The following is a 23,915-nucleotide window of genomic DNA, read 5'->3' on the forward strand; positions in this document are numbered from 1 at the left end:
TAAAGTTTAATTTGTCTACTTCTTCTTTTGTTGCCTCTGCCTTTGGTGTCATGTCCAAGAAAACTTTGCCTAATGCAATGTCATGAAGCTTTTCCCCTATGTTTTCTTCTAGGAGTTGTACAGTTTTAGCTCTTATGTTTAGGTCCTTGACTCATTTTGAGGTAATTTTTGTATATGGTGTGAGGAAGAGGTCCAGCTTCATTCTTTTGCCTATGGATATCCAGTTTTCCCAGCACCGTTTGTTGAAAAAACTGTCTTTTTCCATCAAGTGGCCTTGGCATGCTTGTGGAAAACTGTTTGACCATATATGTGAGGGTTTATTTCTGGATTCTCTATTCTATTCTCTTGGTCTATATATCTGTCTTTATGCCAGATCACACTGTTTTGATTACTATAACTTTATTTTTTTCTTTTCTTTTTAAAGATTGGCACCTGAGCTAACAACTCTTGCCAATATTCTTCTTCTTCTTTTTTTTCCCCCTGCTTTTTCTCCCCAAAGCCCCCCAGTACATAGTTGTGTAGTTTTAGTTGTGGCTCCTTCTAGTTGTGTCATGTGGGATGCCGCCTCAGCATGGCTTGATGAGCGGTGCCATGTCCACGCCCAGGATCCGAACCAGTGAAACCCTGGGCCGCCCAAGCCTCAGCCACGGGGCTGGCCCCTATTATAAGTTTTGAAATCAGGAGATGTGAGTCCTCGAGCTTTGTTCTTTTTCAAGATTGTTTTGGCTATTGGGGGCCCATACAATTAGATATGAATTTGAGGATTGGATTTTTCATTTCTTTAAAAAAAGACATGTAATTTTGACTGAAACTGCAGGAATCAGTAGACCACTTCAGGTAGTACTGCTGTATTCATGATGTTAAGTCTTATAACTGGTGAACACAGGCTGTCTTTCCACTGATTTAGACCTTTAATTTCTCTCAGCGACATTTTGTAGTTTTCAGTGTTCAAGTCTTTCACTACTTGGGTGAAGTTTATTTCTGGGTATCTTATTCTTTTGTAATATTATAAATGTGATTGTAAATGGAATTGCTTTCTTAATTTCCTTTTCGGATTGTTCATTGTTGGTGTATAGAAACACAACTAATTTTGGTGCATTGATTTTGTACCCTGCAGCTTTGCTGAATTTGTTTATTAGCCCTAGGAGTTTTCTTGTAGATTATTTGGAATTTTCTATGTATAGGATCATGTCCTCTGTGAATTGAGAGTTTTACTTCTTCCTTTTCAATTTCAATGCCTTTAGCTTCTCAGTTTCCTCAGCTGGGATGTTGATAGGGAGCCTGTTGAAGCGCGGATCAACTTGGAGGTATTGCCACCTTCACGGTATTAATAATCTGTGAATACAGGATGTTTTTTCCATTTATTTAGGTCTTTAGTTTCTTTCAGTGATGTTTTATAGTTTTCAGTGTAGAAGTCTTATAATTCCTTTGTTAAATTGATTCTTAAGTATTTTATATTTCTGGATGCTACTGTAAATGGAATTTTCTTTTATTTCATTTTTAGGTTATTTATTGCATAGAAATACAACTGATTCTTTAATATATACATTTAATTGTGAAATACATGTAACATCAAATTTACTGTCTTAACCATTAAGTGGACAGTTCAATGGTGTTAAGCACATTCATGTTGTTGTGCAGCTATCACCACCATCTGTCTCCAGAACGTTTTTAATCTTGCAAAGCTGAAACTCTGTACATTAAAAAACTTGACATTTCTTTCTTTCCCCAGCCCCTGGCAACCACCATTGTAGTTTTTATCTCTGAATTTTACTTATTGTACGGACCTCATATAAGGGGAATCATACAGTCGCTCACCTTTTATGATGGGCTTATTTCACTTAGCGTAATGTCTTCAAGTTTCATCCATGCTGTCATATGTGTCAGAATTTCCTTTCTTTTTGAGGCTGAATAATATTCCATTGAATGTATTACCACATTTTCTTCATCCATCATCCACTGATGGACACTGGGGTTGCTTTTACCTTTTGGCTGCTGTGAATAATGCTACTTTGAACATGGACGTACAAGTATCTCCTTGAGACTCTCCTTTCAGTTCTTTGGGGTCTACACACAGAAGGAGAACTGCTGGATCATATGGTAATTCTGCTTTTAGTTATGAGGAACCACTAGGCTGTTTTGCAGAGCAGCTGGACCATTGCACATTCCCAGCACAGTATACAGGAGTTCCGATCTCCTCACATCCTCGCCAACTCTTGTTCTTTTCTGTCTTTTGATAGTAGACATCCTAATGGGTGTGAGGTGAGAAATGCAATTGGTCTTTGCATATTGATCTTTTATGCTTTCTTGATGAACTTATTTGCTCTGATTTTTCTTTTTCTTTTGGTAGTTTCTTAGGATTTTCTCTGTATATGATCAGATCACTTGTAAATAGAGAGAGAGATAGTTTTACTTCTTCCTTTCCAATCTGGATGCCCTTTATTTGTGTTTTGTCCCAATTGCTTTGGTTAGAATTTGCAGTGGACATCCTTATCTTGTTTCTGATGTTAGGGGCAAGGCTTTCAGTTTTTCGCCAGAGTGTAGGATTCACCATGAGTTTGTCATAGTTGTTCTTTATGAGTGTTTCCTTTTTTTTTGCACATGGAAATGTCAATTTTGTCAAATGCTTGTCCTGCCCGCATCAGCTGAGATGATCGGAAGGTGTTTCCTCTTCCTGTTAATCTGATGTAGTGCGTAGACTGGTTTTCATATGTTGCACCACCCTTGTGTTTCAGGATAAATCCCACATGATTATACATGGATAATCCCTTCAACATGCTGCTGAATTTGGTTTGTTAGTTTTTGTTGAGGACTTTTTCTTAAGGGATACTGGTTTCTAGTGATGTTTTTGTCTGGTTTTGGTACCAGGGTAATAACTGGCTTTACAGAATGACTAGAAAGTGGTTCCTTCTCTCCACTCTTCAGTTTTTTGGAAGAGTTTGAGTATTGGTGTTGATTCTTTAAACATTTGGTAGAATTCACGAGTAGAGCCATCTGGTCCTGGAGTTTTCTTTGTTGGAAGAGTTTTGATTCCTGATTCAGTCTCTTGTTATTGGTCTGTTCAGATTCTCTGTGTTCTCTTGAGTCAGTTTTGGTAGTTGTGTAGTTTGTCCATTTCCTCTAATTTGTTGGCTTACGATTGTTCATGGTATTCCTCTAAAATTCTTTTTATTTCTGCAGGGTTGATACTTTTGTCCATTCTTCCATTCCTGAGTTTAGTCATTTGAGTCCTGCCTCTTTTTTCTTGATCTAGCCAAAGGATTGTCATATTTGTTGATCTTTTCAAAGAAATAACTTTTGGTTTTGTTCACTTTCTCCATTTTTCCCTCTTATTCTCTGTTTCATCTATCTCTGCTCTAATCTTTACTATTTCCTGCCCTCTGCTTACACTGGATTTGGTTTGGTCTTATTTTTCTAGTTTGTTAGGGTAGAAAATTAGGTTATTGATTTGAGATCTTTCTTCTTTTTAATTTGGGTGTTTAAAAGTATAAACTTCCCTCTAAGTACTGCTTTTTCTCTGCCTCCCATAAATTTTGGTATATTGTGTTTTCATTTCTTTTTGTTTTTAAAGACTGGCATCTGAGCTAACATCTGTTGCCAAGCTTCTTTTTTTTTTTTCCCTCCTTCTTCTCCCCAAAGCCCCCCAGTACATAGTTGTATATTTTAGTTGTAGGTCCTTCTGGCTGTGCTATGTGGGGCATCACCTCAGCATGGCCTGATGAGCGGTGCCACATCTGCGTGCAGGATCTGAATTGTGAAACCCCAGGCCACTGAAGCAGGACATGCGAACTTAACCACTTGGCCACAGGGCTGGGCCCCCTGTGTTTTCATTTCTGTCTTAATTTATTTTCTGATTTCCCTTCTGATTTCTTCTTTGACTCATTGTTGATTAGGAATGTGTTCAGTTTTCACGTATTTGTGAGTTTCTCAAATTTCCTTTTGTTATTGATTTCTAATTTCATTCCACTGAGTTTAGAGAACACTTGGATGATTTCATGTCTTTTAAATTTATTGAGACTAGTTTTGTGGTTTAACATATGGTTTCTCCTTGAACATCCTTGACCTGGTGATTCCTCGTAGATTTGCCAAGTCAGGGCACACCCACAGTTAAAATTTTGATGGAAAACAGCAAGTTGCCTTTCAAAATGTTGTGCCAATTTATCTTCTTGCTGATAATACAAAATTACTTGTTAGCCACACCTCACTTTGCTGGATATTATAATTTTAAAGATTTATTCATCTGATTACCAAAATTTAGCCATGTCATTTAGCTTGCTTCTGCTTCCCTGCTCACTGTGGAGGGCTGGGCTGGCAGCCACGTGAGGCTCTCAGAGGAGGGTTGAGGTTTCCTTGGGTTGGAGTCCAGCCCTCCCCCTCTCCTGCCCAGCTAGTGATGTGCACCCAGAGGTGGTGGCATCTGCTAGGACCTTCAGCCACCTGTGTCATCTCACAGTCCTTTGGCTGTTCTGTGTGTTAAGAGTTAGCCCAGTGCTGCCCCCAGTCCAATCACTGACACCATACGGTGGTTTTTTAACAGGTGGCAACTGGGAAATGGAAGCAGATAAGTAAATACTGTCCCCTCGATCTCTATTCTGGGTAAGAAAACATTTCTCCTTTGTCCTTAGTGCCACCTTCCCTGGAGGTAGGGATGGTGGGGGTACTTTCTGTGAGGTGGGGACACTCTGTGAGGCAGGGGTTGTGGGGGGTGTTCTGTGAGGTGGGGACACTCTGAAGTGAGGGTGGTGGGGAGACATTCTGTGAGGTAGGGGCAACGGTGAGGGCATTCTGTGAGGTGGGGGCGGTGGTGGGGGCAGTCTGTGAGGTAGGGGTGGTGGGGGGGCATTCTGTGAGGTGGAGGCAATGGTGAGGGCATTCTGTGAGGTGGGGGTGGTGGTGGGGGCATTCTGTGAGGTGGGGGCAGTGGGGAGGCAGTCTCTGAGGTAGGGGTGGCGGTGGGGGCCTTCCGTGAGGTGGGGGCTACTCATCTGCAGATAGCCAGGCCCCTGGGTAGGGCTTCAGGTTCTGCCTGGGGTCAGGGTTGCCTCCATAGGTTCTCGAAGGTTACCTTTGGGATCTAGAGGCTGGGGAGATGTTGCCATGAAGAAGGGGCAGAGAGCAGGTTGGGGATTAGGGGCCGTGTTGTGTGTGCCTCTGTGAGGAGGAGTGGAGAGAATGCGGCTCCTTGACCGGCAAAGTCTGGAGACCTTGAGCAGCTGCTCTCAGGCGCATCCCCTGAGCCAGAGGCAGGTGAATGCAGAAGCAAAGACTGCTTGTAATTCTATCAAAACTTTCCCCTTTTAGAAATAAGCAGAGAATGCACTTTGCCTTGAAAAGCTTGTTACAGGAGGCCCAGAACAACTTAAAGATCTTTAAGGTAAGAGTTGCTTCTGTTTTATGGCACTTCTGGGGTGTGGCCACTGGGTGTCTGGACTGAGCCAAGTGAGCTCATGGTGCTCTGGTCCCTGATGGGGCTCTGTGACCTTGAAGATGAGGGTGTCTGGGCATGGTCCTTTAGTTCCACGGGCTTGGCATCCTGAAACTCCTGGAGTGTGTGACATTGATTCCTTGACCTGCTCAAGGGCCAGCATCCTGACGGGCTAAGGCTGCCCCAGCCCATGGCACCTGGCTTCGCCTCGGCACTTTGTCTTGGCCTGCTTTCCTCCCAGGAGCTCCCACTTTCCCCTTGCTGGGTACATCTCCTCCCGCTGTAAGGCAGTCTCAAGGGTCAGCGTCTCTCAGTGGTTTCCCCTGGTCCCGTGGCCAGCAGTGGCCTCAGTTGTGTCCCCACTGCCCTAGACACCCACACCTGTGAGCTCTGACAGTTCTGATAGGGGCATCTCAGGAGAGGCACGATGCTGCTGAATCCTAACCTCGCTGTTGAAGGAATGCCCCGTCCACACCTCTTCTTGGATTGGGTGGACCCCATTCACCAGCTCAGGGTAGAGCAGGGGCTGTCCTCGTCTGTCTCATCACTGCTGCCCAACAGCCACTTGTCATCTCACAGTTTCCGTGTTCCGGAATTGAGGAGCAGCATAGCTGGTTCTGGCTCAGGGTTCCTCTTGAGGCTGTATCCCATCTGAAGGCTTGGCTGGGGCCAGGGGCCCTGCTCCCAGGATGGGCCTGCAGCTATGGGCAGCAGGCATTAGTTCTTGGCCACATGGGGCTCCATGGGGCTGCTCAGTGTGGCCGCTGTGGTCTGAGAAGAGAGCCATCAAGATGGAAGCTGTAGCATCTTTTATAACTTAATCTTGCCAGGGATGGTCTGTTGTTCTGCCTGTATTCTGTTGGTCACACAGACCAGACCTCCTGGAGAGGACTACAGGGTGTGATTGTCGAGGGAGGGGGGCCAGTGGGGACCGTCTGGAGGCTGCTGACTATACCGTCTCACAGATGGGAAACTGGGTGCAAGTTGTTCGTCACTCCCCAGGGTTGGCTGCTGCTCAGATCTGTGGAGACCAGGGATCCCTTAGGGGCTTTTACCCTAGACACCAGAGGCCCCCAGAAAAGTTCTGGGGTGAGGCCCATTGGGCGTTCCTGCCTGCAGCCCTGAGAATGTCGGTGCCATAAGGGGTTTCTTTGCTGGACTTGGTTTTAGAAGGCAAGATGGCCTTGAAGATGAAGATTTCCACATTAGTGATGCTGGCAACTTTCTCCACTCTGGCGGGAGCCAGCCCCAGCCTGTCAGAGAGGACAGAAGCCCTCTGGGATGCTGGCGGCTGACAGACGTCCACCCTGGCCGGAAGTTTGCCCGCTCAGGGTTGGACTGACGCCGTGTCCCCCTTGGTGGCACCATGTCACGCAGCCTCTCGAGTAATGGGCTGGGTCTCTGGGAGTCTGGGCCTCAGGCCGAGTTTGCTTGAGCTGCCAGTGTGCTGCCTGTCCTGGTCTCGGGGTTTGCGTTTCAGGCCAGGACTCTGGTCTGCAGTTTTTAGAACTTTTCTTCGTTTTCACATTCCGTGGGATTTGCCTGTTGGTCAGTGACATTGTGTGTGAGGGTGGGTGTCCCCGCAGGGCTGCAGTGTGCAGTGTCGTCGGACAGGGCCCGTGTGAAATGTCGCCTCCCTTCGCCTGCCAGTGGTGGGGAGCGAGGTGGTTTCCTGCCGGGCTGTTGAGGCTGACGATCCCCTGTCTCCCTCCCCACCGGAAGAACGGTGAGCTGATTTACGGCTGCACAGACGCCCGTGGCCCGGTGGCTGACCGGAGGGAGCTTGCCCGCCACCTGAAGCCATTCTTCTTCCCATCCAACGGCCTGGCCGGTGGGCCCAACTGCACGAGGGCCGTGATCCGGGAGCTGGTGCGCGTCATCACGCGGGTGCTGCTGAGTGGTTCAGACAAGGGCCGGGTGGGCGCCCTGAGGCTGGGGCCCGGGCCACAGGGCCCACATGTCTGCGAAGCCAGCCCTTTCAGCAGGACACTGCGCCGCCAAGGTAGGTCTGGGTGGGTAGGTGGGCGGGCAAGGGTGCGGCCTGGCCTCACGGAGCTTCTGCAGGAGCAGCCTGGGCACACCAGGGCTCCCCAGCCCTGGCCTCTCACCTTGCAGCCCCGGGGTGGGAGGCTCCATCCCTCATCTTTCACGTGGATTTGTTAATTGCAGCACATGTGTGGGCCATAGGGCTTTCCCTGAAATACCATCCCACGTGTCTGCATCCTCTGTGGTTTGCTGAGCGCTTTCTCTGCATTGTCCCCTCCATCTTCATTGTGGCCCTGAGGGTGGGTTTTCCTTGGCCTGTTTCTTAGACATGGAGAATTGAGGCACAGGAGTCAGAGTCCCATAGAGCAAGGCCCTTCAGGGCAGAGGGTGGCCCCAGCTGGCAGCAGTTCGCAGATAGGCGTGACCGCAGGCACATGGGGACTGTCTCTCCAGGTGCCTCTTCCTTGAAGCCCTGTCCTCACAGACTCCCTAGTGGGCTGCTGGGACTCCGGGGCGCCCGGGCTCCAAGGCGGCCTGGTGGCAGGTTTGGGTTTCTGCTATGAATGTCCTCGGGCTCTGTGTTTGCCCCTTTCTCATCTGCTGGTGGCTCCACGACACACTCAGGTCTGTGGTACGTGGAGCCATAGCCAGGAGCTTATTTGGGACTCAGATTATTCAGTGTCTGTCCTAAAGCCCCGTGTGCCCTCTTGGAGCCCTGATGACACCGTAGGGTGTGATGTGGGGGGAACGGCAGCCCTGCTCCTACGTGGCTTTCAGCTGCTGTCATTTTTGCCTTGTGGCCACCCAGGCACAACAAAGCACCTTTGTCCCTCATGCCAAGTTTTTCTCGGCACAGGTGAATTTTGTGGGTTTTTGTCTTATTGCAAAAGTGATACCTGATCATCTTAGAAAATTTTGGTGAAATTATGCTCATACTTCGGCACATAACTGGATTTCAGTAGACGGAACGTGTCTGGAAGACTCCACGTGGATGCTGTTTGCTGGGGCACTGTTGACCCCGGGGGACCTTTCTTCCCGACGTCCCCTGGACACATACGTGGACACATGCGTGACCTGCAGGATGTGTGGTCATGCTCTGCGTGCTGTTTCATAATCTGATGTTTCTGCCTGATTAGCATAAACTCATCAGTCTCAGCAAGTGTGTTTGGAACTGTCACTGACCACATGGAGGTGCTCCGCTGCGTGGGCGGCCTGTGACTTAACAGATCCCTCCGGCTGGGTCCGTGTGCTTGTATTCTGTCCCACGTGGCAAGTGTGTCTTTTGGCGGTCAGCACATCAGGACCGCACACAGCCACAGCTACTCCCTGCAAGGACTCGGACCGTCTGCAGCGCTGTTCTTTTTGTTCATGGGATGTGGTTGCTCCTTCCAGGGGTGAGAGATGGGTGGGACCCTGTCTCTCTCCAGCCCTTGTGGCACCTGGTCCCCGGCAGGGGACCCAAGAACGCTTGAGTGTGGAGTGGCCTTTGTTCCCCCAGCATCTCTGAGATGATGGCTCCCTGCTGCCAGCTTATCAGCAGTGGCGTTGACCACCGTCCTCGGTGTGGCCACCCGCCTGTCAGCATGGGCTGTGGCTTTGGGCTCTGCAGTTGCCATCTTGTGTATTTGGGGATGTCGGCATGTTTGGGGTGTCGGGGTCATTTTGTGCCTTCTCTTATTTGGACTGAAGGTCTGTCTGTAGACTTAGACGTGGGCTGGTGTGGTGGGAAGCAAGGATGCTGAGAGGAGGAGAGGCACAGATAGGGGGGACGTGGGTGTCCGCCCTTTGCTGTGTGCCTGGCCCCGTGTGCCCACGAGTCCTGGTCCCAGCAGCTCCGTGAGGCAGGGTGCGGTCTGTGCCGCTGCCTTTTTCAGTCCTCGACAGTAAACCTCTCCTTTTCCCTGATGTTCTTGGTAGGAAAAAACTCCCCGGAGTGCTCGGGGTTACCGAAGGGCTGTCTTCTGTACAAAACCCTCCAGGTGCAGATGTTGGACCTGCTGGACATCGAAGGCCTCTACCCTCTGTACCGACGGGTCGAGAAGTACCTGGAAGAGTTTCCCGAGGAGAGGTGAGGCCCAACCGGTGGTGCCCCTGCCTGTCCTGGGCCTGTGTGTGGCCCCAAGCAGCCCTGAGCAAGACAGGAGTGTGGCGAGAGCCCTACAGGAGGACGGCCCAGGCCTCCTGGGAGGACTGCCCATCTGGCCACCCCTCTCCCTGCCCCAGGCACCAGGCCTGGCCTGTGGACTCAGTGCCATGGGAAGCAGGACCAGGGTCCTGTCAGATCAGTGGTCACTTGCTGCTTCTAGAAGTGAAAGCACGTCCTGTGAGCCTGGCAGGCCTGCAGGGGGCAGTGCTGCTCCACCACTGGGCAGTCGCTCGCCCAGCCCTCAGCGCTGTCAGCGTCCTTCACCGTAGCCTCGTCTGTCCCCGGTGACTTGACGGGGATCCCTGGGGTCCACATCTTTGGCGTGTGGCAGGACCAGGGCTGTTCCCCTGGCCTGGACCCCCTTCCTCCACGCGGCCCCCTCACTAGGGTCTCCAGCCCGGGCACCATTTGTCATAAATGCAGGACTGTCGGCCCCGGCCTGCTGGGTTCCCAACCCTGTTAAAACTGCTGCTTCAGAACCAGGTTTAGCATCAGCGAGAGGAGGGCCCGTTCGATGTTCTTCAAAGCAGACATGTGACGGTTCCATTGTCAGCAGTTTAAGAAACAAGCCCAGGCAGCTTTGTCATCCTGTTTTTTTGGTGCTTTTTCCTTCAGAAAAACGTTGCAAATAGATGGGCCTTATGATGAAGCGTTTTACCAGAAGCTGCTTGATCTCTCCACTGAGGACGATGGGACAGTGGCCTTTGCACTGACCAAGGTGAGCATGCCCTTCCAGAAACACACTGTGTGCTCCTTGGCTCCTGACATTCACTTGGGGTTTTCCCGAGAAACCTTGTTCCCCCACCTACCCAGACGGTTAAAGCAGGAAAATTGGGCATTAAATAGAAGTGGCTCAAGTTTCCCCAGATGGACTGGGCCAGGTGAGGACCCGTCACCTCAGCTTTTAGGGAAGGTCTTCTTTCATTGAGTTGGCTCCAGCCCACCCCAGGCCCAGCCCTCCCCCCGACCTTGTGCTGGGGTCCCGGACCGGGCCACTACTCTGTGCTTCCTTCTCAGCAGCCTTAGAACAGCTGATGCCAGCCATCCTCTCCTTGCGCCCTGGCTTGGGGCCCAGACTCGCCCCTGTGGCTGTGTGGGGACGGCTTCCTCCCCTGAGAACGCAGGCCCAGGGTGGCTGGGAGCATCTCTTGGGGACGAGACCTGGTCCTGTTCTTCCTGGTTCTGTGGAATTGGGGATTCGGAGACTCTGTGAACTTGGCTAGAAAAAGACTGTCTTTATCTTCACTAACTCCTAAGTGACACGTAAGGTTTCCTTCTGTTACGAGTGGGCAGTGACCACGCCGCAGGGTCACCAGGACCCCAGCTTTGGCACGAGGAGGAATCAGACTTCCTTTCACACTGCGGTTTTGCAGTATCTCGCACTCTCTTTATATTCATCCTCCTGAGGTTTTGTTGAGTGCTATCTGATACGTTTGTTTCAAAAAATGTTTCGATATATGACCTGGTCGCTCTCTGTTTTTATTTTCTGCATTTAAACTTGTTCCTCTGCGAGGGGCCCCCAGGCTCTGCTGGGCTCTCAGAGGTTTTGTAGACGCCACAGTGGCCAAACAGCCCTGCTCCAGTGGGAGTGAGGCGATGGGTGCAGGAGCCAAACTCGGCGGCCTCCTGTGCACGCGGGCACTGCCCTGCAGCCGTGGGCCCGCCTGGCGGTCCTGGTGCTGTGTGGTCCCCATGTGAAGAGCTCTCACCCTGGTCTGGCCAAGGCTGCTGCGCCCTCCTCTGCAGCTGTCAGCTTCCAAGGAGGAGGACTGAGGAGGTCCCTCCGAAGCCAAGGGCTGTCGGGGTTAGTGGAGGTGTGCGGGGTGGAGTGGAGCCTCTGTTCCAGACCAGAGCAACAGAGTCTGCCCCGTGTGTCTGCAGCTTGGGTACGCAGATTTAGGAGTGAATAGCAGCATTGCTTCTTTTTTCAAGAGAAGAAACAGGACTTTATTTCCTTTTTTATACATTTCTATGTTTTTCAAAATCCCTACTAAATATGCATGGATTACATCTTATTTCAGTTTTTAACCTCCTAAATAATCTTGTGGTGAGAGATTTGAGCAGTCATTCCACACTGTGGGCACGGCTGAAGGCAGTACGCTGGGGCCCACTGAACATGGCTGCGGAGAGAATGCCCTGTGCTGGTGGATGGGCAGCTTGATAGCCCTTACAAAATGGAGCAGCCGAGGCCCTGCGGCCTGCACCTGAGGCCCTGCACCTGAGGCCCAGGTGCTTGTCACAGAGAGGACATGACCTGTGCTCACCACAGCCCATGCAGCGGTGTTCACAGCCGCCTTGTTTGTCACAGCTGGAGGTGGCTGCCAGCCCCTGTGGCGGCCATCACACGCCAGCTCTGCACCTGCACAGCATCCTGTGTCCTCCAGGGGGTTGTGCCGAGTGATGGGAGCCACACCCAGGGGTCACACACTGTCGCCCTGTTTCTGTGACACTCTTGAAATGACCAAGATGAGTGGCTGCCGTGGTTGGGAGGAGATGGAAGGAGGGTAGGTGCGGTTAAAAAGGTCGACGCGAGGGATCCTTGTGGTGGAACTGCCCTGTCTCTTGACTGTGGTGGTGGATGCGTGACCCTTCATGTCTGAGGAAGTACACACGCAGGAGTACATGTAAAACTGGGGAGATGGGAATAAGATCATGGAGTGTGTCAGTGCCACTGTCCTGGCTGTGATGTTGTGCTTTGTGGTTTTTCAAGATGTCACCACTGGAGGAGACTGGGTAAAGGGGACTCAGGATCTCTGCATGACTTCTTACACCTGCCTGTAAATGTGACAGTATTGCTTCCCAAGCCATGATATCTGTGGTTATCACTGTGTGTCTTTTCAGAACCTCGCACACACACACACACCATCTGGGGGATCACATGCGTGTTTGCCAGCTTGCGTTTAATGTAACGTGACTTGAGGTCTCTTCGTGTTGAAATATTAGGATCTGCCTCTTTTTGTTTTAGGGAGTTAGGTTCTGGTGGTGAAGAGGGTGGTTGTGAAGCCGAAGCTGGGGAGCAGGTTGAGAACCTTCCTAGGCCATAGACTATTAAAAGTTCTGTCAGAGGCTGGTCCCGTGGCCAAGTTGGTTAAGTTTGTGAGCTCAGCTTCACCAGCCCAGGGTTTCACTGGTTCAGATCCTGGGTGTGGACCTAGCACCACTCATCATGCTGAGGCAACGTCCTACATAGCACAGCCAGAAGGACCTACAACTACAATATACAACTATGTACTGGGGGGCTTTGGGGAGAAAAAGAAGAAGAAGAGAAAGAAAAAAATCGCAACAGATTCTAGCTCAGCTGCCAATCTTTATCTAATTGAGCCCTGTACCTCTGATGAAACGAGGGAGGAGGGGATGTGGTCTTTATTTTGAGGCTAAGGAGGCTGCAACCCAGACTAGCTCTTGCTCTGTGTCTGTTGTGTAGTATTGCATGCAGGAGTCAGCAGACGATCTGTGAAAGGACAGACTATAAATGCTTCCGGCTCTGTAGGTCACCTGGGGTCTGATGCAGCCCCCCAGCTCTGCCACTAAGCTCAGAAACAGCTGTGGACAGACATCAGAAGCACGGCTGTGTTCCAGCACAACTTCATTTACAGAAGAGGTGGCGGCTGCATGAGGCCCCCGGACCGTAGTTTGCTGATCTCTCTTCACTTTTGCTTGTTAGTTTCTGTATTCCATTTTTTGCTCTATTGGTTTGGAAGTTACACATTCTTTCATTTTAGCCGTTACCTGTCCATTTCAACCACACATACTTCAAGCCTAAGGTTAATCAATAACTCGACCCCTGCCTCCCCCTACCACACACACACCATAAGGACCTGGGACACGCTATTCCGGTTGCCTCTCCCACATTCATGAAGCTAATGTTGGGTGTTCTTTGTGTACTTTTTTGAAAATCACAGTTTACAGCATTACTTTCTACAATGATTATTCACATCTGCTGTGTGTTTACCCACATCTCTGCCCAGTACTCCTGCCTCTCAGATCCTCCTCTTTCTGCAATAGCTTGATTGAGATATAACTTACATACCATACAGTTTACTTGCTTAAAGTGTACAAGTCAATGGTTTGTACTATATTCACAGACATGTGCAACCACCACCACAGTCAATTTTAGAAGATTTTCATCATCTCAAAAAGAAACTCCTACCCTTTAGCCATTATCCCCTTATCTCCCCATCCCCCCCAGCCCTAAGCAAGCACTAATCCACTTTCTGTCTCTGTAGATTTAGCTGTTTCAGATATTGTATATAAATGGAATCATTCAGTATGTGGTCCTTTGTGACTGGCTGCTTTCACTTGACATAATGTTGTCAAGGTTCATCTGCATAGAAGCAGGCATCTGTACTTCATTCCTGTTTATGGCCAAACCCTATGCCATTGTATGGGTAGACTATATTTTGTTTATCCATTCATCAGTTGGTGGACATTTGGGTTGTTTCTGCACTCTTTTTTTGGTGAGGAATATTGGCCCTGAGCTAACATCTGGTGCCAATCCTCCTGTTTTTGCTTGAGGAAGACTGTTGCTGAGCTAACATCTGTGCCAGTCTTCCTCTGTTTTGTATGTGGGACGCCACTGCAGCATGGCTTGATGAGCAGTGTGTAGGTCCACACCTGGGATCCGAACCTGTGAACCCCGGGCTGCTGAAATGGAGCATGCCAAACTTAACCACTCCACCACCAGGCCAGCCCTGGGTTGTTTCTACTTTTTGGCTCTTAGGTGTAATACTCCAATAAATAGTTGTGTGCAAATCTTTGTGTGGATGTATGTTTTTATTTTTCTTGGGTATATACATATGAGTGGAATTGCTAAGTCAAATGGTAACTTATGTTGAACTTTTTCGGGAACTACCAGACTGTTTTCCACAGTGGCTGCACCATTTTGCATTCCCACTAGCAGTGGACAAGGGTTCCAGTTTTTCCACGTCCCCACCAGCACTTCCTGTCTGTCGTTTTGGTTTCAGTCATCCTAGTGCGTGTGAAGTGGTATCTCGTTGTGGTTTTGATTTGCACTTCCCTGAAGAGTAAGAATTTTTTTTCATGTGCTTATTCCCTATTTGTGTATCTTCTTTGGAGAAATGTCTATTCAGATCCTTTGCCCACTTTTTGATTATGTTGTCTTGTTGAGTTCTGAGAGTTCTATATATGGTGAAGAGTAGGCCCTCATCAAATATATGATTTGCAAATATTTTCCTCCATTCTGTCAGTTGTCTTTTCACTTTCTTGATAATGTCCTTTGATGCAAAAATGTTTTTAATTTTGATGAAGTCCAGTTTGTCTATTTTTCTCTTTTGTTGTTCATGCTTTTGGTGTCATCTAAGAATCTATTGCTAAATCCAAGGTCATGAATATTTTTCCCGGTTTTCTTCTAAGAGTTTTATAGTTTCAGCTGTTACATTTAGTTCTTTGATCCATGTTGAGTTAGTTTTGGTATTTGACTTGAGGTGGGGTCCCACTTCATTCTCTGCGTGGGATATCTAGTTGTCTCAGCACCACTTGTTGAAGAGACTGTTTTTACCACTGAATGACCTTGGCACCCTTGTGGAAAATCAGTTGACCGTAGATGTCTGGGCTTATTTCTGTTATCAGGACAGGGTGCTTGATAACTGTTGCCTTTTGCTAAGTTTTGAAACTGGAAAGTGTAAGTTCTTGAGCTTTGTTCTTCTTTTTCAAGATTGTTGGGAATTTAGAGCCCCTTGTAATTCCATGTGAATTTTAGAATCAGCTTGCCAGTTTCTACAAAGAAGCCAGCTGGGATTGTGATGCGGATTGTGGTGAATCTGTAGATTGCTTTGGGTAGTAGGGCCATCTTGACAATAGTAAGTGCTCCGATTTGTTAACATGGGATGCTTTTCTGTTTATTTAGATCTTTGTTTTTCTTTCAACAATCTTTTGTAGTTTTCAGAGCATACATTTTGTACTTTAAGTTTATTCCTGATTTTTTTTAAACTTTCTATTTTTTGCTGAGGAAGATTGTCCCTGAGCTAACATCTGGTGCCAATCCTCCTCTTTTTGCTTGAGGAACATTGTTGCTGAGCTAACATCTGTGCCAGTCTTCCTCCATTTTGTATGTGGGATGCCAACACAGCATCATCGGTGTGGTGTGGGTCTGTGCCCAGGATCCGAACCTGTGAACCTGGGCTGCGAACGTGGAGCGCACAAACTTAACCACTGGGCTGGCTCTCTGAATGTTGTATTCTTTCTGATGCTGTTGTAAATGGAGTTCTTTTCTTTTCTTTCCTTTTTTTTAAAAGATTGGCACCTGCGCTAACATCTGTTGCCAATCTTTTTTTATTTATTTTCCTCCTTCTCCCCAAAGCGCCCCTCCTCCCCCCCAGTACATAGTTGTGTATTTTTAGTTGTAGGTCCTTCTAGTTGTGGCATGTGGGACGCCGTCTCAGTGTGGCCTGATGAGTGGTGCCATGTCTGCGCCCAGGATCCAAACCAGTGAAACCCTGGGCCGCCGAAGCGGAGTGTGCGAACTTAACCACTCAGCCACTGGGCCAGCCCCTGGAGTTGTTTTCTTAAATCTGTTTTCAGATTGATCGTTGCAAGTGTATGGAAATACAATTTATTTTTGTATATTGATCTTGTAGCTTGCAACCTTGCTGAATTTATTAGTTCTGATAGTTTTTTTAGTGGATTCCTTGAGACTCTCTCTATATAAGATCATCTGTGAACACAGATAGTTTTACTCCTTCCTTTCAATTTGGATGTGTTTTCTTTTTCTTGCATAACTGCCCTGGCTAGAACCTTTGTACAATGTTGAATAGAAGTGGCGAGAGCAGATATCCCTGATTTGTTCCTGGTCTCAGTGGGATAGCATTCGGTCTTTCATCATTATGTATGATGTTAGCTCTGGGTTTTTTGTAGATATCCTTTACCAGGTTGAAGAAGCTCCCTTCTCTTCCTAATTTGAGTGTTTTTATCATGAAAGGATGTTGGACTTTGTCAAATGTCTTTCCTGCATCAATTGAGCTTATCATGTGTTTTTTGTTTTATATTTTATACATACAGTATATTACATTAATTTATTTTTGGACATTACAACCAACCTTGCATTCCTGAATCCCACTTGGTCATGGCACATGATTGTTCTTACATGTTGCTGGGTTCAATTTGCCATTATTTTGTTGAGGATTTTTGTCTCCATATTCATAAGAGAAGTTGGTCTGTAGTTTTTGTTTTTGATGATGTCTTTTTTGTTTTTGGTGTCAAGTAATACTGTCCTAGTTGAATGAATTGGGAAGTGTTGCAGCCTCTTTTAATTTCTGGAAGGTTTTGAGAAGGATCGATGTTAAGTCTTCTTTAAATGTTTGATAGAATTTACTCGTGAACCCATCTGGGTCTGGGCTTTTCTTTTAAGTGATGTTTTGATGCCTACTTCAGTCTCTTTACTTGTTATAGGTCTGATCATATTGTCTGTTTCTTCTTTTCTTCTTCTTCTCCCCAAAGCCCCCTGGTACACATTTGTGTATTCTAGTTGTGGGTCCTTCTAGTTCTGCTATGTGGGATGTCACCTCAGCACGGCCTGATGAGTGGTGCTAGGTTTGTGCCCAGCATCCAAACCAGCAAAACCCTGGGCCGCCGAAGCAGAGTGCGGGAACTTAACCACTCGGCCACGGGGCCAGCTCTGTCTGTTTGAGTCAGTTTGGTCATTTGTGTCTTTTTAGGAATCTGTCCATTTCATCTGAGTTCTCTACAATTTATTGGCCTACAGTTGTTTATAGTTTTCCTCCTCTTGAAGAGCATCCTTTAGATGCCACGTTAGTGAAAGTCCTTGGTAACTTCTCTCTGTATCTGTTTATCTGGGTATGTTTAGATTTTGTCCACAGTCTTGAAAGGTAATTTTTTCTAGGTACAAAGAAGCAGTTGTTTTCTCTTAGCATTTAACCATTTTCGCAGTGTCTCTGGCTGTGGATGTCGCTGCTGAGATGGCTTCTGTCAGTCTCACTGTTCTTTCTCAGGAGGCGTTTTTTCCTTGTTGGCTGCTTTTAAGGTCTTCTGTCTCTCTTATTGACATTTTAGTGCAGTTGATTAGGTATGGTTTACTTTTTATTTATCCTGTTTGGTGTATGTTGTGTTTTCTCTATTTGTGGATTTATGTCTTTTATTATTTCTGGAAAATTCTCAGCCATTTTCTCTTTAAATATTTTCTCCATTATCCTGTTTTCTTCCTTTGGGGGTCTAATTAGATGTATATCGACTTCATTTTATTTTCCACACATTGTAAATGCTCTTTCATGTTTTCCATCTCTCTGTCTCTTTGTAGTGCGTTCCATGTGTTGTCTTCAGTTTTGCTTTCCTGTTCACTGATTCTTTCTTCCCCTGTGGCTAACCTGCTAGTTCATTTGTCCACTGAGTTCTCCATTTCTATGCAGCCACGCGCTGTGTAATGATGCTGCAGTCCAGCAGACCGCACACACAATGGTGGTCCTACACAGCCTAGGTGTGCAGGAGGCTGTGCCATCTAGGTTTGTGTAAGTGCCCTCTGCCATGTTAGCACAATGACAGAATCGCCTGGCCACACCATTCTCAGAACAAGTCCCCAGTTAAGCAGTGCATGACTGCAGTTATATATATATATATATATATATTTTTTTTTTTTTTAAAGATTTTACTTTTTTTTCTTTTTCTCCCCAAAGCCCCCTGATACATAGTTGTATATTCTTCGTTGTGGGTCCTTCTAGTAGTGGCATGTGGGACGCTGCCTCAGCATGGTTTGATGAGCAGTGCCATGTCCACGCCCAGAATTTGAAACAACAAAACACTGGGCCGCCTGCAGCAGAGCGCGCAAACTTAACCCTCGGCCACGGGGCCAGCCCCTGCAGTTATATTTTTAATTTCTCAAAGTTCTGTTTGGTTCATTTTCACATCTGCTTGGTATTTTTGATAATTCCTATTGCTTGCCCATTTTAAAATTTCATCTTTTATTTCTTTAAACAATTTATGAATAGTTATTTTATATTTTGTATTGAATATCAGATACCAAAAAACCTTGGAGGTAAAAAATCTCATTATTTTGGCTGACTCATCCATACTGCTTTATTTACCTGGGCTTTTAATGATCTATGAGTGTGAGCTCACATCTGTTTGGTCTTAATCTGTGGGACTCCTGGGGATCTAAATAGGGGATACCTTCTTCCAGAGAAGATACGGATCCTTGGTTTAAGGTGGAATCTCAGGTTTAGACCCCATGCTCTATGGCTCTTCCTAGCAACAAAGCCTCCACCGACACTTGCCTGCAGAGCAGCTCACCTTCTCCATTGCTCCTTGCTCAAAAGTCGAGTTTCAGCTCTTTTGGGTGAGTAGCGAGAAGACGAGATTGGGTTAGGGAGTTCCCTTACCTTCTGTAAGCCCATCGGTACATTAAAAGGTATGTTAATGGGGAAATAGTTGTTTTGTAGGAGGGCCGTTGGATCCTCCGTACTCCTGAAAGTGTTGTGCTCTTTATCATGGTCATATCATTGTCATTTATTTTGGTGTTTGTTACTATTAAAAATAATGTTGATGTTCACATTTTTGTACTTTAACCCTTGTGCACATAAGCATGTCTGTGAGATAGATACTTAGAAAGAAAATTGCTAGATTTTTAATAGATTCTGTCATATTGTCCTCCCCAAAAGATGCTGCCAATTTATGTTCCTTCTTGCAATGATTGAGCGCCCTGTTTCCCCCATGCCCTCAAAAACACGAGGTATTACTAGTATTTAAAATTTTCATTTTAATTTTTTAAGCTTTTGTTTCATTAACCATTTGTATTGTGAAATATAGCACATACTGAAAAGTGCATAGAAAAAATGTCCAGCCCCGTGATTTGTCACAAAGCAAACCCTTGTGGAACTCCAGTTGGGTCCGGTACAGAACACTGGCCGTCTACAAGAATCCCGGTTGGTTTCCTGTCCAAGTGTTCATCTTTCCTTTCTCCCCAGAGTTAACTGTTGTATTGACTTGTATCCTTATAGTTTAGGTTGTTCTGTTTTTGAACTTTACATGTGGAATCATGTATGCATCTCTCATCTGTTTTTTTTAGCTCTATATAACATTTATGAGATTCACTCATGTTATTACATGCATTTCCAGATTTTCATTGCTTTATAGTGATCCATTGAATGGATATACTACAATTTATCCATTCTACTATTGATGAACACTTGAGATGTTTCCAGTTCTTGGCTGTTATGAATAAAGCTTTTGTAAACATTCTTGTTTTGAGTGTGAGGAAGATTCGCTCTGAGCTAACATCTGTGCCAGTCTTCCTCTGTTTGGCATGTGGGACAGTACCACAGCACAGCCACTTACAAGTGGTGTAGGTCCATGCCTGGGAACCACACCCAGGCCACTGAAGCAGAGCGTGCCAAACTTAACCACTAGGCCACCGGGCAGCCCTGTGAACATTCTTATAAAGACCTCTTGGTATATATATATATATATGCACACATTTCTCTTGGATATATTCCTAGGAATGGAGTTTCTGGGCCAGAGGTATGAGCATACATGGCTTTAGTAGATACTGCAAAACAGTCTTACCTGTGTGCAGTGCCTGTAGCCAGCTGGGGTAGTCCCACGACCCGGCACCCTCTCCACCACTTGGTTGTGGGTCTTTTAATTTTAGCCATTCTGGTGGGTGTGTGTTGGTGGCTGGTTTTGGTTGATGAGATTGAGCACTTTTCCTGTGTTTTCTGGTCATTTGTCTTTTCTTGTTTGTGAAGTACCTTTTTGTCTCTTCTCCAGTCTTTGTAGGGCTTGCTTTCTCGTACTGGTTTGAAGGAGCGCCTCATTATTCTGCATGGAAGCCCATCATCAGATGATGTGCTGCAGATGCCTGCTTCCCCTTGGGAGCTTGCTGTTTTACTCTCTTAATGGAGTCCTTTTAAGAAGGGAGGGTCATAATTTTGAGGTAGTTCAATTTACATCTTTTTCCTTTCTCTACCTTTTATTTACCTTTAGGTTCTACAGATATTTTAGAAACTTTGTTGTTTTGCCTTTTTATTAAATGGGTAACCATCTGCAGTTGCTTTTTGGTATGGCCTGAGGTGGGGTTTTATTTTATTTTCCTATGGAATTGTCTCAGAATGGTAGGAATTGTCCTGATCACTGTAGAGCTCTAACAAGTCTTGATACCCAGTAGAGCAAATGCTTCTACCTTCTTCTTCAAGAACGTCTTTCCTTTAACAAATGCCTTGGCTCTTCTGGATCTTTTGCTTGTCTGATCTTAGAATCAAGTGGTTCAGTTCTACAAGGAAAAGCAGCAACAAAACTGTTGGGAATTTGATTGGTTTGGCATTAAAGTGATGACAAGAATTGACATCTATACAATATTGAGTGTACATCTATACAACATGGGCATTTTCTACTTTTTAGGTGCTATTTAAAATGTGATGAAGGGCCAGCCCCAGTCGCCTGGTGGTTATGTTTAGTGCACTCTGCTTCAGCGGCCCAGGTTCATTCCCAAGCGCGGACTTATGCCACTCATCTCTTAGTGGCCGTGCTGTGGTGGAAACTCACATAGAAAAACGAGGGGAAGACTGGCAGCGGATGTTAGCTCAGGGTGAATCTTCCTCAGCAAAAACCAAAACAAACCTAAAAAATAACCAATAAAATGTGATAAAAATATTTTATGATTTTTGTTGGAGAGGTCTTATATTTTATTAGATTTATTCCCAAATATTTGATGGTTTCAGATGTAAATGTTATCTTTTAAAATATTTCACTTTAAAATGTTTACTGTGGACATATAGAAATGCAACTGATTTTTCTATTTTGACCTTTTATCTGGCAATTTTGCTAAACTCACTAATTCTCACTATTTATAGCTTCTTTTGTATTTTCATTATATATAATTGTGAATTTGATTTTTTTCCTTTCCAATCCTTATACTTTTTACTTATTTTGTTTTGCTTAACTGCATATAGTTAACTTGTGATAGTGTAAATTTTAGTCTTGTTCCCAACCTCAAAGAGAAAGCATTTTACCATTAAGTAAATTGTTCACTGTTGGCTTTTTTCAGGGAGATTTCATTTTTTTTACTTTTAAAATAAATAACCATTATCAGATTAAGGAATTTCCCTTCTATTCCCATTGTTAAGAGTTTTATCAGGAGTGGATGGTGAATTTGTCAGTGCTTTTTCTTTTTCTGTTGAGATGATCGTATGACTTTTCTCCTGTTTCCTGTTAATGTGATTGCACAATTTGTTGTGATGTATCACTCTTTTTGTATGTGACGTTTGGCTTGCTAGTACTTTGTTAGGGTTTTTGCACGTGTATGAGTGGCACAGGTTTTCCCTGAGGCTTTGTTACGGCCTGGTGTCAAGGGTACGCAGCCTCACAAACACGGGAAGGGGGTCTGCTCATTCTCTGTTCCTTGGGAGAGGTGAAGGAAGACTCAGATTATTTCTTCCTTAAATATTTTGCGGAACCACAGGTGAAACCGTCGGGGCTCACAGTTGCTTTGTAGGAAAATTTTAAATTATGATCCAAATTTTAGATTTTCTTTTTCTTCTTTTGTCAGTTTTGGTAAGTTGTGTTTTTCTACAAATTGTTTTGTCTAAAATTTTGGCAATATTCTTTTATCTTTTAATATTTTATAAGATCTGAAGAATGCCCTTTTATTCCTGACATATGGTATTTGTTTTCTTTCTCTCTTAATCCATCCCCACCAAGAGTTTATCAATTCTGTTAGTTTTGTACAAATTAACTCTCATCCTTTTGTATGGTATGACTGTTTTCTATTTCATTAATTTCTGCTCTGGATTATCTCCTTTTTTCTTCTGTTCTTGGATATTTTGTTCTTTCTATAACTTCTTCCTGCTATAAATGGTTATTTACCTAATTAGATTTTCACCTTTTCTTTTTTCCTAAAATATGTATTTAAAGCTGTATATTTTCCTGTAAACATGGCTTTAGCTATATTCCACAAAGCTATATTCTCATTCAGTTAAAATATACGCTGATTAGTATGAAGATTTCTCCTTTGACCCACGTAAGTATTTAGAAGGGAGTTAATTACACCTTAGCACGTGGGATTTTCTTTTTTGTTTTGATTAGTAGCAAAAGTGCATTATAGTCTATATAGTCCTTTGGAATTTGTTGAGATTGGCTTTTGATCCTTTGAAATTTGTTGTGATTTGCTTTATGGATTAATTTTTCTGAAAAATGCTTCTGTGTGTACTTGAAAAGAAGGTGTCTTCTCAAATTGTTGGGTGCCACGTTTCGTATCTGCCCGTTAGGTCAGACTAATCGTGGTGTTCAGCTCGTCTGCAGCCTTGCTGATTTCACTGTCTGCATGTTCCATAGAAGTATGTTTTGAAAGTTTACATAATCATCATGGATTTGTCTCTTTCCTCTTATTTTGAGGCTATGCTATCAGGTGCCTTAAATTTAGAATTGCTACATCTTCCTAGTGAATTGAATTTTTTGTTTTCAAGTGTCATTTATCATTTTCGATGTCTTTATCTCTGGGAATACGTTTTACCTTAAAGTTCCCTTTGTCTGTTACTTTTGTAACTTCTCCAGGTGCCTTTGGTTAATACTTAAGCTCTGTATCTTTTTCTGTCCTTTTATCTCTAACCTTCTGTGTCTGTGTATTTAAAGTGTGGTTTGGTTTTCTATCATTGTGACGTTTTCTCATTTAGTTGGGCTTATACTTGGGCTTAAACCTTTCAAGTTTCCCACCTGTTTTAAGTTCCTTTTTCTCTCTCCTCTTGCTGTCTTCTGGGTTGATTACTTTTTATCATTGCGTTTCCCCACTGTTGGCCTGGAAGTTACAGTGTCTATGTTTCTTTCAGTGATTGTCCCAGCCATCCCGGCAAGCAGCTGACTTGTTCCAGTCTGATCTTGTTCAATGTAGACTTCTTGGAGTACTTTTACTTCTCCTCGGCCCGGCTCACACTGCTGCTGTTGCTGTGTACTCTGTGGTCTTAAACTCAGGAAGATGTTATTGTTACTGTTTTACACTCTGTCCATTTACCCATGTTCGTCTCTCCCACTGCCCTGGGTCTGCCCTGTGCCTCTGAGCTTCTATCTGGGACCATTTTGTTTTTGTCTGAAGAATCAGACCCTTTAATGTTCCCTGGAGTGCAGGTCTGCTGGTGATTCGGTCTTAGTTTTATTTAGTGATATTTATAAGTGATTTTTTTGGAGTCATTCTTGAATCTGTGGCTTGATGTCTTTCCCATTTTGGAAAATTTTTGGCCTCAACTTTTTCAAATTTGGTTTCTGCGCATTCCCTCTCTCCTTCTTCTGGGACTCCAGTTACATGTATGGTGAACACATTCTCTTTGTCTTCCATGTCTCATGCCCTTTCCTTAACATTTTCCAGCTGTTTTCCTTTCCATGCTTCATTCTGGGTATATATTT

At 45.4% G+C, this 23,915-nt stretch overlaps 1 protein-coding gene across 3 annotated transcripts in view; it reads left to right on the forward strand.

The window, feature by feature from the left end:
- The window catches only part of LOC124233908 (inositol-pentakisphosphate 2-kinase), a 48,490-nt gene that overhangs the window by 18,373 nt on the left and 6,202 nt on the right, over nt 1-23,915 (forward strand). For all 3 annotated transcript variants that reach the window (XM_046651197.1, XM_046651196.1, XM_046651198.1), the window contains 5 exons: nt 4,538-4,596; nt 5,302-5,374; nt 7,148-7,427; nt 9,329-9,479; nt 10,173-10,275. In XM_046651197.1, the coding sequence (XP_046507153.1) occupies nt 4,538-4,596; nt 5,302-5,374; nt 7,148-7,427; nt 9,329-9,479; nt 10,173-10,275 (666 nt within the window). The remainder of the gene's footprint in view (nt 1-4,537; nt 4,597-5,301; nt 5,375-7,147; nt 7,428-9,328; nt 9,480-10,172; nt 10,276-23,915) is intronic.

The sequence above is a fragment of the Equus quagga genome, unplaced genomic scaffold (genome assembly GCF_021613505.1).
Source record: "Equus quagga isolate Etosha38 unplaced genomic scaffold, UCLA_HA_Equagga_1.0 270_RagTag, whole genome shotgun sequence".
Classification (NCBI taxonomy): Eukaryota; Metazoa; Chordata; class Mammalia; order Perissodactyla; family Equidae; genus Equus; species Equus quagga.